This window comes from Herpailurus yagouaroundi, unplaced genomic scaffold, assembly GCF_014898765.1.
Source record: "Herpailurus yagouaroundi ecotype Mexico unplaced genomic scaffold, PumYag 28, whole genome shotgun sequence".
NCBI classification, from domain to species: domain Eukaryota; kingdom Metazoa; phylum Chordata; class Mammalia; order Carnivora; family Felidae; genus Herpailurus; species Herpailurus yagouaroundi.
In genome coordinates, this window is record NW_024412376.1 from 135,306,686 (window position 1) to 135,320,691 (window position 14,006).

At 35.9% G+C, this 14,006-nt stretch overlaps 1 protein-coding gene across 1 annotated transcript in view; it reads right to left on the reverse strand.

Moving 5' to 3' along the window:
• UBE2K (ubiquitin conjugating enzyme E2 K) overlaps positions 1-14,006 on the reverse strand; it is a 73,967-nt gene that overhangs the window by 6,318 nt on the left and 53,643 nt on the right. The window contains exons 4-5 of the mRNA XM_040485326.1: positions 12,137-12,219; positions 1,095-1,194 (exon numbers count right to left, since the gene is read on the reverse strand). Of these exons, the coding sequence (XP_040341260.1) occupies positions 1,095-1,194; positions 12,137-12,219 (183 nt within the window). The remainder of the gene's footprint in view (positions 1-1,094; positions 1,195-12,136; positions 12,220-14,006) is intronic.

Sequence of the window (14,006 nt, forward strand, 5' to 3'; positions counted from 1 at the left end):
AGAGATACTGGGAATGGAATCAACAAAAGAAAAGGAGACAAAGAAATTCCAAGTCTGTGATGTGGACATTTAAATTGATGACAGTATAATATAAGGATGGAAAGTTCACAGGATTTAAGATTCTAGGTTCAGTTTTGGGAATACTGTGCTGAGGTATCAGTGAAACATTCATATAGGGCTATCCTGTTTCTGAACAGGCTCTTGGGCTCAGAGAGAGGTCAAAGCCTAAACATTTTCTCAACTTACAGGTGATCGTATCAGTATGGATATGATCACCTAAGTTACCATATATAATGGAAAATAAAAGGAACAGTGTCAAAACCAAGGAACCATATTTAAGAGGGAGGAAAAAGAGAAATAATTGTAGAAACTAAGAAGGAACAACTACAACTACCAAGATGAAGAGAGTGTTGTATCTCAAGTCAAGAGAAGAAAAATTTTTAGATGGGGGGGGGAAAAAAAAGCTCAGTAAATCCTAATGGCTTAGAGGTTGGCACACTTTCTCTAAAGACCAGATAATTATTTCAATTTTCAGACCATACCATCTTTGTTCCAACTGTTCAACTCTGCCATTTTGTGGCTGGAAAGTAAACAAAGGGGTGTGGCAATAAAACATTATTTACTTGTAATTTACTGTCCTCTGTTAAGATCCTTGGTAACATTTACCATGCCACTTCAGCTATAGCAAGAGCTGGTTAAAATGATCATCAGGGGAGGGATCATCACTAAACTGAAGGACAGAGATGGATACACACATGATAAAGCATGTACAGTAAATAATCACAGAATCCAGATGTAGGCAGGACTATGGGTGTTCACTGTGTAATTCTTTTCACATTGTGCGTTTGAAAATTTCCACTGATGTGTTTTTTAAAAAAAGCATCTATCACATATCCAATTAAATTAGTATTTTAAAAATCAGTAAATTAAGTTTTCACTATTATATCTGAAAAAATAATCTCACCACAAGAAAGAAAACCATTTCCAAATTTAGTTTCAATGGAACTATGCTCATGTGTTAACACTGCAAACCACTATGGTAGTAAAGAATTATAGGTAAGTATAAGAAGGTCTTATAAAAGCAGCTACCTTACCTGATTTGCTACTACTGCATCTTGTGGATCATCTGGTTCTGCAGCTGCCAACAGGGCTTGCAATGACAATAATACCGTGCGGAGAGTCATTGCTGCTGCCCTAAAATTCAAACAGGAAAATATTCCAGTTAAGAACACACTGCATGACAAAAACAAAAGTGGATGTTTCCTGAATAAAATATAAAAACTGGAGATAAAAATAATTTAGATTTTATCTTAATCATGTAGCTAAATTGTAGAAATTTATGTATCTACCTACCATATTTTTCTTCTTCTTGACTTTAAACATGAATGGAGTTTATTTCTTAAGACAATTCAAAGCTTCCTGAACTGGCCTTCCTTTTCTTTTTGTTGGCAATATCCTTCTAGTCAACTTTATCCACTGACTTAATTTTCTACCCACTTCTCTACACATGAAGTGATAAACTAGTATGTGTAACTTTCTTTCAATGCCACTCCAAAAACATATAAGATACCATCAAGCAAATATCCCTTATTTTCAAGAAAGCCTAAAAGCACTCCATAACATTCTGAAACAGACCAAGTTTAGTTAAAATATATCACCACTAAATTCATGCTTCTAAATGTATTTTGTAAGCAAGTATTTATCTAAAAAAATGGTATCTACATAACCAGCAAGGATTCTTCGTGTTTCTGTTAAAAAAAGCTGTCTGACCAATATAGAAATATTCATAAATATAATAAATGCAACAGTGAAATATTTAAAAAGTTGAAGGAGCATTAAATAATAAGCCCATTTTAACCACACAAATTAGATCATTCTAATCCAATCTTTTTCAACTGGGTTCCTCATTTTAACCACAGAACAGAGAAAATTACCGAGTGACTCTTTTCTCAATTTTCCCAAGAATGGTACCATCTTTGACTATTACAATAAAGGTTAGTTTATTACCAATAATGGAGGCCTTAACCAACAATAGATGCCTTAAGGCAGTGTATCCCACAAAGTGTAGTTTCACCAACCAGTAGTGTCAACATCACCTGGGAAACTTGTAAGAAATGAAAATTTTCAGCCTCATCCCAGACCTCCTGAATCAGAAATGCCAGGGTAGGATTAACAAGTACCCCAAGTGATGTTTTTTTAGTTAACATCTTAAAACACTTTTTTTAATTAAAAGAAATTTTATTTTTTTATTTTAGAGAGAGAGCAAGTACACAAGCAAGGGGGAGGGAGAGAGAATCCCAAGCTCAGTGCAGAGCTTGACATGGGGCTCAATCCCACGACTCTGGGATCATGACCTGAACCAAAATCAAGAGTCAGATGCTCACCTGATTGAGCCACTCAGGCACCCCACTCCAAGTGATTCAGATGCAACCTAATGTTTGAGAAATACTGTTTTAGGGGATTACAGCCTGAGCTAATTAAGAAGGGCTACTCTAAACCAATATAATAAAATCAATATCAAAACTGTAGTTCCGTATTTTATATATGAGAGAAAAACTGCATCACAAATGAATCATCAAAAATGCTACCAGAATAAAAATTTTTATTTCTCAATCTACCTTTTTGAGAAGTTTAATCGGAAAAGGAAGAGACTGGTTATGACACAAAAGTTAGCTGAAATGCTAAACTAGCATTAAAGAGAACAGGATTTTAAAAGCTTTTTAAACCACTATATATGGTTATGTAATGGAAATTTCTAATTCTGAAACAGGGCTGGAAAAATGGAGATTGTTTTTCTAAACCAAGGTTCTAAACTTCCAGGGCACCTGGGTGGCTCATCAGTTAAGCATCTGACTTTGGCCCAGGTCATGATCTCATGGTTTTTGAGTCTGAGCCCTGCACTGGGCTCTGTACTGAGAGTGCACAGCCTGCTTCTGTTCCCCCGGGGGGGGGGGGGGGGGGGGGGGGGGGGGGGGTCTCAAAAATAGATAAACATAAAAAAAATAATAATAAGGTTCTATATTTCCTAAGAGCTTACAAAAGTTACTTTCAACCAACAGGTACACCATCTTTAGAATGGATATTCTTTTAAGACAGGAATCAAAGCATAAAAATCAGTATTTAGCGCTTAAATGTTCATTCTTGTCCTGCCGTTATCACTGTGACAAGGTGAAATCTTTCTTAATTAGAAGTACACTACTTTTGGGGCACCTGGGTGGTTCAGTCAGTTAAGTGTCCAACTCTTGATTTCGGCTCAGGTCATCCATCATCTGACAGTTGGTGAGATTGAGCCCCAAGTCAGGTTTTGTGCTGACAGCTTGGGATTCTCTCTTTCCCCCTTTCTCTGCCCCTCCACTGCTCACACACTCTGTCTCAAAGTAAATGAACATTAAAAAAAATACACTACTTTCATTGTCTATTTGGGTAATTAAATTTTTTAATGTTTATTTTTGAGTGTGTGCACGCACAAGTGGGGGAAAGGTAGAAAGAAGGAGACAGAGGGTCTAAAGTGGGCTCCATGCTGACAGAAGAGGCCAATGTGAGGCTTGAATTCATGAACCTGTGAGATCATGACCTGAGCCAAAGTTGGACACTTAACTGACTAAGCCACCCATGTGCCCCTCTATTTGGGTAATTTTGAAGAGAATGTTTAAAGGTACGTGAACATCAAAAGCTGCCTACATGTATCAGCATAAAGCTCACCTTCATCACCTGAAAATCATCCAGAAGAGACAAAAATACAAATTATCACAGAAATAGGATATATAAAGTTAAGCTGGCTACTCTAATATTCCATTGAACTTATTTAAGCACACCAATGAAAAAATCCATGACATTAAACAAAATCTTAAGTTACATAATTTTTAATTAATATAATTATTTCTTTCAAGGAAAGTTATCTGAATATTAAAGATAAATATTCACTCAAAGGAATATTTCATACTAAAACAATTATTAAACTCACTATAATTTTAACTTGTAATAAAACATGAAAACATGTAAAATAAAAGCCGTCTAAATCTCACAAATCATTGGGCAACTGAGTGGCTAAGTCAATTAAGCATCCAAGTCTTGATGTCAGCTCAGGTCATGATCTCATGGTTCATGAGACTGAGCCCCATATGTCAGCCCCTACACTAACAGTGCAGAGCCTGCCTGGGATTCTCTCTCTCTGCCCCTACCCTGCAAGCTCGCTCTCTCTCTCTCAAAATAAATAAATAAACTTAAAAATCTCACAAATCTTAGCAAAACCTTAATAACATTACATAGATAGATTTATATTTTTATCTCAAGGCAATAAACATTTTTCTTTAAAACGTGATGAGCTCTTGGGGCGCCTGGGTGGCTTGGTTGGTTAAGCATCCGACTTCAGCTCAAGTCACGATCTCCTGGTTCTTGAGTTCGAGCCCCACGTTGGGCTCTCTGCTGTCAGCACAGAGCTTCCTGCTTCAGATCCTCTGTCTCCCTCTCTCTCTGCCCCCACCCCCACTCTTGCAAGTTTTCTCTCTCTCTCAAAAATAAATAAATGTTAAAAAAAAAACTTGATGAACTTTCAAAAGAATGAATTTGGGCCCTTGCTTTACACCATATATGAAAATTAATTCAAAATGTATCAAAGAATTCTGTGTCTCCCTCTCTCTCTCTGCCCCTCCCCCACTCATGCTCTGTCAAAAATAAATTTAAAAAAACTTAAAAAAATTAAAAAAAAAGGATCAAAGAAGTAAGTATAAGAGCTAAAACCATACAACACTTAGAAGAAAACATAGGGGGAAAGCTTCACAATTGGGGTTGAATTTCTTGGATGGGATATCAAAAGCACAGGCAACAATAGGAAAACTGGAGAAACTGGTGTAACTACATCAAAGTTAACTGTATAGACAGAAAAACCTGTGCAAAGGATAAAATCAATAGAGTGAAAGGCAACCCACAGAATGAGAGAAAATATTTGCAAATCATATCTGATAAAGGGTTAATGTTTGGAATATATAAAGAATTGCTGTTAACAACAAAAACTCAAAAAATCAGGACCTGAACAAACATTTCTCCACAGAAGATATAAAAATTGCTTATAAGCACATGAAAAGATGCTTAACATCACTAATTGTTAAGGAAACCAAACAATGAGACACTACTTCACATCCATTAGGATGGCTACTCTCAAACAAAACAGAAAAATAACAATTGCTGGTGAAGATGTAGAGTCACTGGAATCCTTGGGCATAGTTGGTGGGAATGCAAAATGGAGCAACAATTACAAAAAACACTATAGCAGTTCTTCAAAAAACAAAACAAACAAAAAAAAAAACACCTAAACACAGAATTACCATATGATCTAACAAATCCACTTCTAGATACAGACCCAAAATAACTGAAAGCAGAGACTTAGATACTAGTACACCCATGTTCATTAACAAGTATTACTCACAATAGCCAGAAGGTGGAAGTAACTCATTTCCATCAACCCATGAATGAAGAAAATGTGATATTTATCTATCTACACACAATGAAATATTATTCAGCCTTAAAAAGACAAATCAGACCCATGCTACAACATGATGAATCCTGATGACATTAAATTAATAAGTGAAGCCAGGAATAAAAAGACAAATACTATGATTCATCACCTAGAAAAGCCAAATTCACAGAGACATGAAGTAGAATGGTGGTTGCCATAGGCTAGAGCAAGACAGGAATGGGAAATAAGTGTAGAGGTGCAGAGTTTCAGTTTCAAAACATGAAAGGGTGGGGATGGGGCGTGGTAGAAGGATGAAGAGTCAAAGCACAGAGGATTTTTAGGACAGTGAAAGTACTCAGTATACCACAATGATGGATACATGTCATACACTTCTTCAAATGCACGGAATGGACAACACTAAGAGTGAACCATAATATAAACTATGATTGGGATAGGTCAATGTAGGTTCATCAACCATAACAAATGTAACATTCTGATGGAGGATGTTGATAATGGGGGAGGCTATGCATGTGTGGGGGCAGGGAGTATATGGGAAATTTCTATACCTTTCTTTCAATTTTGCTGTGAACCTAGAACTGCTCTAAAAAAATAAAGTCTTATTAAAAAAAAAAAAAAAACCTGGGGACTGGGGACTGGTAGCACAACAATGTGAATATACTTAATAATACTCATCTGTATACTTATTTTAAACAGCTAAGATTACCATGTTATAGGTCAATTAAAAACACCAAGACGGTAAATTTTATGTCATATGCATTTTACAGTATAAAAACATTGTTTTTGAGAGAGAGAGCGAGAGCGATAGAGAGAGAATGTGTGGGAGGAGGGGCAGAGAGGGAGATAGAGGATCCCAAGCAGGCTCTGTGCTGTTATCCGACACAGGGCTCAATCTCACAAACCGTGAGATCATGACCTGGGCTGAGATCAAGAGTTGAACCCTCAAGACTGAGCCATGTAGGAGCCTCAAAAACATTTTTTAAAGTGAGAAGCTCTTCTCTTAGAGAGTCATAAGTCCTTAATATAAATACTTAAAAAATACTTTTCCTTTATTTCCACTGTCTTTATTGGGAAGACACAAACTACTATAATAGACCTCTGAAATTACCACTTTAAAAACCAGAAACTAAGGACCTATAACGGTGAACATGTTAGAAGGGATAGTTTGCTCTCAATATGGAAGAAAAATATCTTAGACTTCATTCATAACAATCTTAAAGAGAAAACGTTATGTTTTCTGTATGCTTGAAATTTTTCATAATAAAATGTTGGGGGAAGTATTTATAAATCATTAAGAATTAATTAGCTAGGGGCGCCTGGGTGGCTCAGTCAGTTGAGCACCAACTCTTGGTTTTGGCTCAGGTCATGATCTCACAGTTATGTGGGTTTGAGCCCTGCATTGGGCTCTGTACCTACTTGGGATTCTCTCTCTCCCTCTCGCTCTCCCACTTGCCAATTTGTCTGTCTCTCTCAAAATAAATAAACTTAAAAAAATTTTTTTAATAAAAAAAAAAATTAGTTAGCTAAAAAGAAACCTAAATGACACTTGAAACTAATACTGTATGCCAACTATACTTCAATACAAAATAAAAATTTTAATATTTATTTTTGAGAGAGAGAGAGAAACAGAGTGTGACTGGGGGAAAGGCAGAGAGTGAAAGAGAGAGAAGACACAGATTCTGAAGCGGGCTCTAGGCCCTGAGCTGTCAGCACAGAGCCTGATGTGGGGCTTGAACTCAGACTGCGAGATTATGACCTGAGCTGAAGTCAGATGCTTAACCGACTAAGACACCCAGGTGCACCCCTCCAATAAAAAATTTTTAAAAATAAATGATAGAGGAAAAAAACCACTCTAAATGTAAAGTTTTAAAAAGCTAGACAAGAAAATTAATGGTAAAGAATGACATTGTTTTAATTTAGTTGTAATAAAATTACTATCAAAACAAAACCTAGTCTTCTGGCTCTAAGTACTATAGAAATTATGACATCTTTGATAGTGTAAAGAAATATATGAATTTTTTGACTGCTCTATGTTTAAATCTAAACATAGTAATGTGAAAAAAGCATACAACTGAACATACACTCTTTCATTCCATTTATTGTTTTACACAGTACTAACTAAATACACAATGCATTGAGATTTTTAGGATTTAGTATGTAAAAAACAAATCCTAACAGGTAAACAGGATTATGAAATTTCAACTTGTGTCAGCTAATTTTAATAATCAGTGGTTGACATACCTTACAAATCTATCTTAAGTAAATCAATTTTGCTCAGATCACAGAAACACAGTTAAGATGGCTAATTAAATATTCATGCATACAGGGACATATGTACCCCAATGTTTATAGCAGCATTATCAACAATAGCCAAAGTATGGAAAGAGCCCAAATGTCCATCGATGGATGAATGGATAAAGAAGATGTGGTTATACATACATACATATATATACATACATACATACACACACACACATATGTTATATGTGGTTATACACACACACACATATACACACATATAATGGATTATTACTCAGCAATCAAAAAGAATGGAATCTTGCCATCTGTAACTAGGTGGATGGAACTGGAGGGTATTATGCTAAGTGAAATTAGAGAAAGAAAAATATCATATGACTTCACTATATGAGGACTTTAAGAGACAAAACAGATGAACATAAGGGAAGGGAAACAAAAATAATATAAAAACAGGGAGGGGGACAAAACATGAGACTCTTAATTATGGAGAACAAACAGAGGGTTACTGGAGGGGGTGTGGGAGGGGGAATGGGTTAAGGGGCATTAAAGAATCTACTCCTGAAGTCATTGTTGCACTATATGTATGCTAACTGATTTGGATATAAATTTAAAAAATTAAATAAAATTAAAAAATATATATTCATGCATACAGAGTAAGGCCTTCAATATGTACAATAGCCATGTGAACTGTCTCTATTGTTGACTGTTATTTTCTATTAAGAGTCTTCCAGAACCATCAACATAATTGATGTTTATTTAAAACACTGACAACTACTTAAAAATGGCAACTTTTTTGTTTTAATTTTTTATTAAAGTATAATAAGCAGAGTTATACAGCTAGATGAATTTTTTTTTTTAATTTTTTTTTTCAACGTTTATTTATTTTTGGGACAGAGAGAGACAGAGCATGAATGGGGGAGGGGCAGAGAGAGAGGGAGACACAGAATCGGAAACAGGCTCCAGGCTCTGAGCCATCAGCCCAGAGCCTGACGCGGGGCTCGAACTCACGGACCGCGAGATCGTGACCTGGCTGAAGTCGGACGCTTAACCGACTGCGCCACCCAGGCGCCCCAAGAATTTTTATATATGTATACAACACCCATGTAATCATCACCTAGATCAAAATATAGAGTACTTCCAGCACTCCAAAAAGCCTTCTCATGCAACTCCCTTTCACAACCCTCATCTACCCCCACCACTGTCCTAATTTCTATCATAGTTTTGGCTTATCTTAGATTTTATAAAAAGCTATACAGTACATGCTCTTTTACGTCTGGCTTTTGTCACTCAACATGCCTGTGAGAATAATCCATGTTATTTGTGTGTCTATATATATATATATATATATATATATATATATGGTTGTTATGGTGTGATTAAATGTGCTATAAATATTCTTGTACAAGTCTTTTGGTGGACATGCACTTATTTCTCTTGGATATAGACCTAGGAGTGGATTTGCTATGCCATATCAAAGGTGTATGTTTAGCTTTGGTAGATACTGCTGGTTGAGTGGTTGAACCATATGCCTACCATCAATGCAAGAGAACTATTTATAAGTGTGTAGTAGTACCTAACTGTAATTTTAATCTGCATTTCCCTGATGACTAATAACACTGAGTATTGCTTATCAGTCATCTAAATATTCTCTTAATGCCTGTTTATGGCTTTTGGAAGGGCAGTTTCACTGAGTGGAATTTTTATGTGTAGTTATTTTCTTCTATCCCCTATATTCAGAATAGGTGTCAGTGGAAAAACACCAGAAAATAGTTTCTTCATACAACACACTGTATAGTTAAGAAATAAACCATACTAACATTAAGTTGTTAAATATTAAAGGTAAATCGCCATCCATATATACTAATAAAAGACCAAGACTAACAAACTGTCTTCTAGCACACCTATCCCAAATTATTCAATGTTTACTCAATTTATTTTTCTGAAGATTACTGTCTTGTAGTTTTCTTTACCAAATTCCAGCTCTGAAGCCTAAACATGAATATACACGGACTGCCATTACCCTCAATAGGGGGGGGGGGGGGGGAGAGAGGGTAGGTAGTATTATCCATGTATATCCAATCTCACCTATTTTATCTGATATTATTTTTTAACATTTCAATTATATAGATATGAAATGAGACTAAATTTAGCTACTTCACACCTGCCTAAGGAAATGAGAATAGTTGACACAAAGTGTTTCAGTACAAAAGTTCAAGTTCTCTCTCTACACATTCACCATCTTCTTTCAACTATCTATAGGGAGATAATCAGATGTGGTAGTACTGCTGGCTTAACTCTGAGCAAAAAGGGAAGTCGGTGGAAAATTTCAGTCTAGAGCTTTATTTGTTTTTAAAAAGGGGGGCGGGGGGAACAGGGAGGAGAGTATATCATTCTAGCTGCTGAGAACTGCTGAGTAGGGCAAAGTTACAAACAGGGGGGCAGGCTACTGTAATCATCCAGGAAAGAGGTAATGTGATGTGGGCCAGGTAGTTAGTAGCAGTGCAACTGCTTATAAGACTTTGGTGGTTTCACCAACAAAATTTGCAAACAGGGTATACAGGGTACCAGAGAAACAAGAACCAAGGATCATGAGGAGGTTTTGGCCAGAGCAAATGCAAGGATGTAGCTGTTAATAACTTAGATGGGGTGAAGCAGGTTTTGGGTTAGGGGATTATCAGTTCAGTTTTCAACATGTTTACTTTTGAGATGTCTACTATATACATAGTCAAGTAAAGACGTTAAGCAGGTAGCAGGATATGAGCCTGGAGTTCAAGAAAGATAAATTTATGAGTTGCTGGTATTTAAAAAGTGAAGTTATAAAATCAGATGAGCATACCAAGAAAGTGAGTATAGATGAAGAAGAGCATAGGTAAAGACTTAGCTTTCAAGTACTGTCATGTGCAAAGCTCCAGGAGAAAAGGGAGAAACTAGTTAAGGAGTCAAGGAGTCTGGGAGTGGACATAGGAAAGGGGAAAACAGAAGACCTAATATCCCAGAAACCAAGTGAATAAAAAGTACAATGTCTGCAAATATTCCTTAGTACCACTGAATGATTGAGCTATTATAAGGGGCCTTTCAGATAACTTTATGGATAAAAATACTGAGTCCTATAAATTGCAAAAAGCTAGAAATTAAAAGAAGGACAGATTAGGTCTATTCCGCACTACTCAATGTTTAACAGTATGGAATATATATCAAGAAACTAGATCCCAAGAGATGATCTGAGGGAGGCGGCTTTACCCAGATGTGCTATTAGAATAGAAAAACAAGGGGCACCTGGGTGGCTCAGTCGGTTAAGCATCTGACTTCGGCTCAGGTCATGATCTCACCATTCATGGGTTCAAGCCCCACATCAGTCTCTGTGCTGACAGCACAGAGCCTGGAGCCTGCTTCGAATTCTGTGTTTCCCTGTCTCTTTACCCCTCCCCCACTCATGGTGTGTCTGTCTGTTCGTCTCTCTCAAAAATAAACAAATATTGAAAAAAAAAAAAAAGAGTAGAAAAACAAAACCAAACCAACAACTCTTGTCTGTTTATCCAGTTACTAAATAAACCAAATCATCCAAACACTAAATGTTGTCATTCCTGTTTCATCCTGTTCAGGTTCTATTCTTTCCATTTCTTAACAAATCAAACACATAACTTATTACTGTTTTCTCCCACTCCAATGTCTTTTTATACTTGTTTTAGTTTTTTCCATCCATGTTGTTAGACTATGCCAGGATCTACTCTAAGAAAATTACATAAACCAATTCATGTAATACTTTTAACAGCCTTATGAAGCAGGTGTTAACGCTATTTGTGAGATGAGGAAACTAAGGCACAAAAGCTAGGTAATTTGCTCAGGACCACAGTTCAGTAAATGGCAGAGCTAGGTTTGAATTTAAAGGGTAAGAACACTGTGCTAAAATCAGATCAGACAAAGCATGTGAAAGCAGTATAAAGTGCCATACAAATGAAGATATCACCTATAAAGGCACTCCTTTCTTCAAATCTGAGAACCTTAACTCTGTCCAATTAACACAACTTTCAATATTTTTGTTGCCTATATTACATCCAAGTCAGAGCTGATTACTTCAATATTTATTTATGTTAGTCTTTCACAAACATCTTTCAGAGATAGCAAGAACTAAATTTACCAAAATAAATGAAATCAAAGCTTTTCAAGATGTAAGAGCTAGTATCTAACGTTACCTAATAAGTCACTATTTAAATAATGATTGTGATCTCAAATCTACCACATTTTTGATTATGCACTTAAGAGACTTCATAAAGTTTCAAAATTACAGCCCAAATAGGAGAAAGTATAATATATGCTTATGTTCTGAGGCAATTACACAGGTAACACTCTAAATATAGTTTGGAATTCATATGAGAGAGGGGAGAAGGTGAATTCAAAATCTCTTACCATTGATCTTTCAGGATATCCAAACAAATAGCCCCTGTGACGGAACTAATATTAGGATGCCATATTTTAGTGATAAACCGGACCTAGAATATAAAGCACACTTGAGTTTTTAAGTAACAGAAATAAAACACATATAGTTCAAATAGAACTACAGGAAAATGAAATCTTCATATTAAAAAAAAAATGTCCATACTTACATTACCATCATTTTGCCTACCTGAAGGGAGGGGTGTGGAAGACAAAGCATTCAGTAAGCTGAATGCTGTCACTGACATACATTATTTTTAAACCTTTTAATAAATGTTCTGCCTCTAAAGAAACCCAACAATTATTAGGTGTTTATAATTTACCTAGCATAATATTCCATGCTATAATAACTACAACATAGACTAAAATCCACTTAGGTAGATTAAGTAATATAAAATCAAAATTAATACAGATAGTAAATGGCAATTTATTTAGTGTCAAGTAGGATGCAGAAGAGGTGTGAAGGACAAAGTAAGTAAAATCAGTGCTTGGAAGCATTTAAGTAGTAAGTAGCTGTAAGATGGCTTCTAATATTTTGCAACATTTTTTTCCCTCAATTTGTTTTTAAAAAAATAATTCAACAAACATTTGGAAGATACTGGCACTGAGGAGACACTAAGGCTTAGTGTTTAACAGATTTATCCAGGGGATGCCTGGATGGCTCAGTCTGTTGAGCATCTGACTTTGTCTCAGGTCTGATCTTACCATTCGTGAGTTCAAGCCCTATGCTGGGCTCTGTGCTGACAGCTCAGAGCCTGGAGCCCACTTCAGATTCTGTGTCTCCCTCTCTCTCTGAGCCTCCCCCACTCGCACTCTCTCTCTCAAAAATAAACATTAAAAATTTTTTAAAATAAAATGGAAAAAAAAAAAAAGAAAGAAAATTTATCCAAAATCAAACAACTAGCCAGCAATAGAACAACACACACACTTATACAATCTCATTTCAGATTCTGAGTCTCCAATTGCCTATTTGTCTCAGCACTGATGAGTAAGAAACCAACAAAGTGAAAATGCTATCTCTAACAGATCACCATGAAATGAAATGTAGTTCATCGTCTCTTACTTATGAGGTTTTTTTTTGGGGGGGGACCAATTATTATTGGGGGGAGGGGAGGGAACCTATTATTGTTATTATATCTAACATGTTACAATAGTCATCTGAGTCAAAACTCCTTTACACCTAATAGATTAATTACTATAAAAGCCAAGCTTATAGTACTTCCCAAAAATTGACTCATCAATATATGCTTCAAATCTAAGCTATTTATGGAAAGAAGCTAAACAGATAGCTTCCACTTTTCTCCTTGTGATTCAATTTGTCTATACTACCTGTTACTACTTCCTCACTTAATTACTCACTAACTTATATGCTGGAAAAGCACTTCAACAAAATACCTAAAACTGAGGGGCTCTTTCCATGCCCTGATCCTTTTTTTGTTCTTAAAATTTTATTGCTTTCAAAGATGACATCCACAGAATCACAATCTCATTAAACAAGACCATCATTCTACACTTTGGTTACTAAACAGTCTAATGACTTTACTACCTTCAGTTTTGCTTCCTCAAATCCATTCTCCACATTGAAACCCAAGAGTAACCTTTAAAACATATCTGATTCACTACTCTACTTAAGGCTCTTTAATGACTTCTCATTCCCTTCATGTAAGCCAGCCTTCTGAAACTGAATATATATATATTTTTAAGATGACATGAGAGATAGGCTAAGGTTGGTTTCAGAAAGTGGGCTTACATGAAGGGAATGAGAAGTCATTAAAGAGCCTTAAGTAATGAATCAGATATGTTTTAAAGATATAAAATAACCAGATGCCATAATTTCCATAAC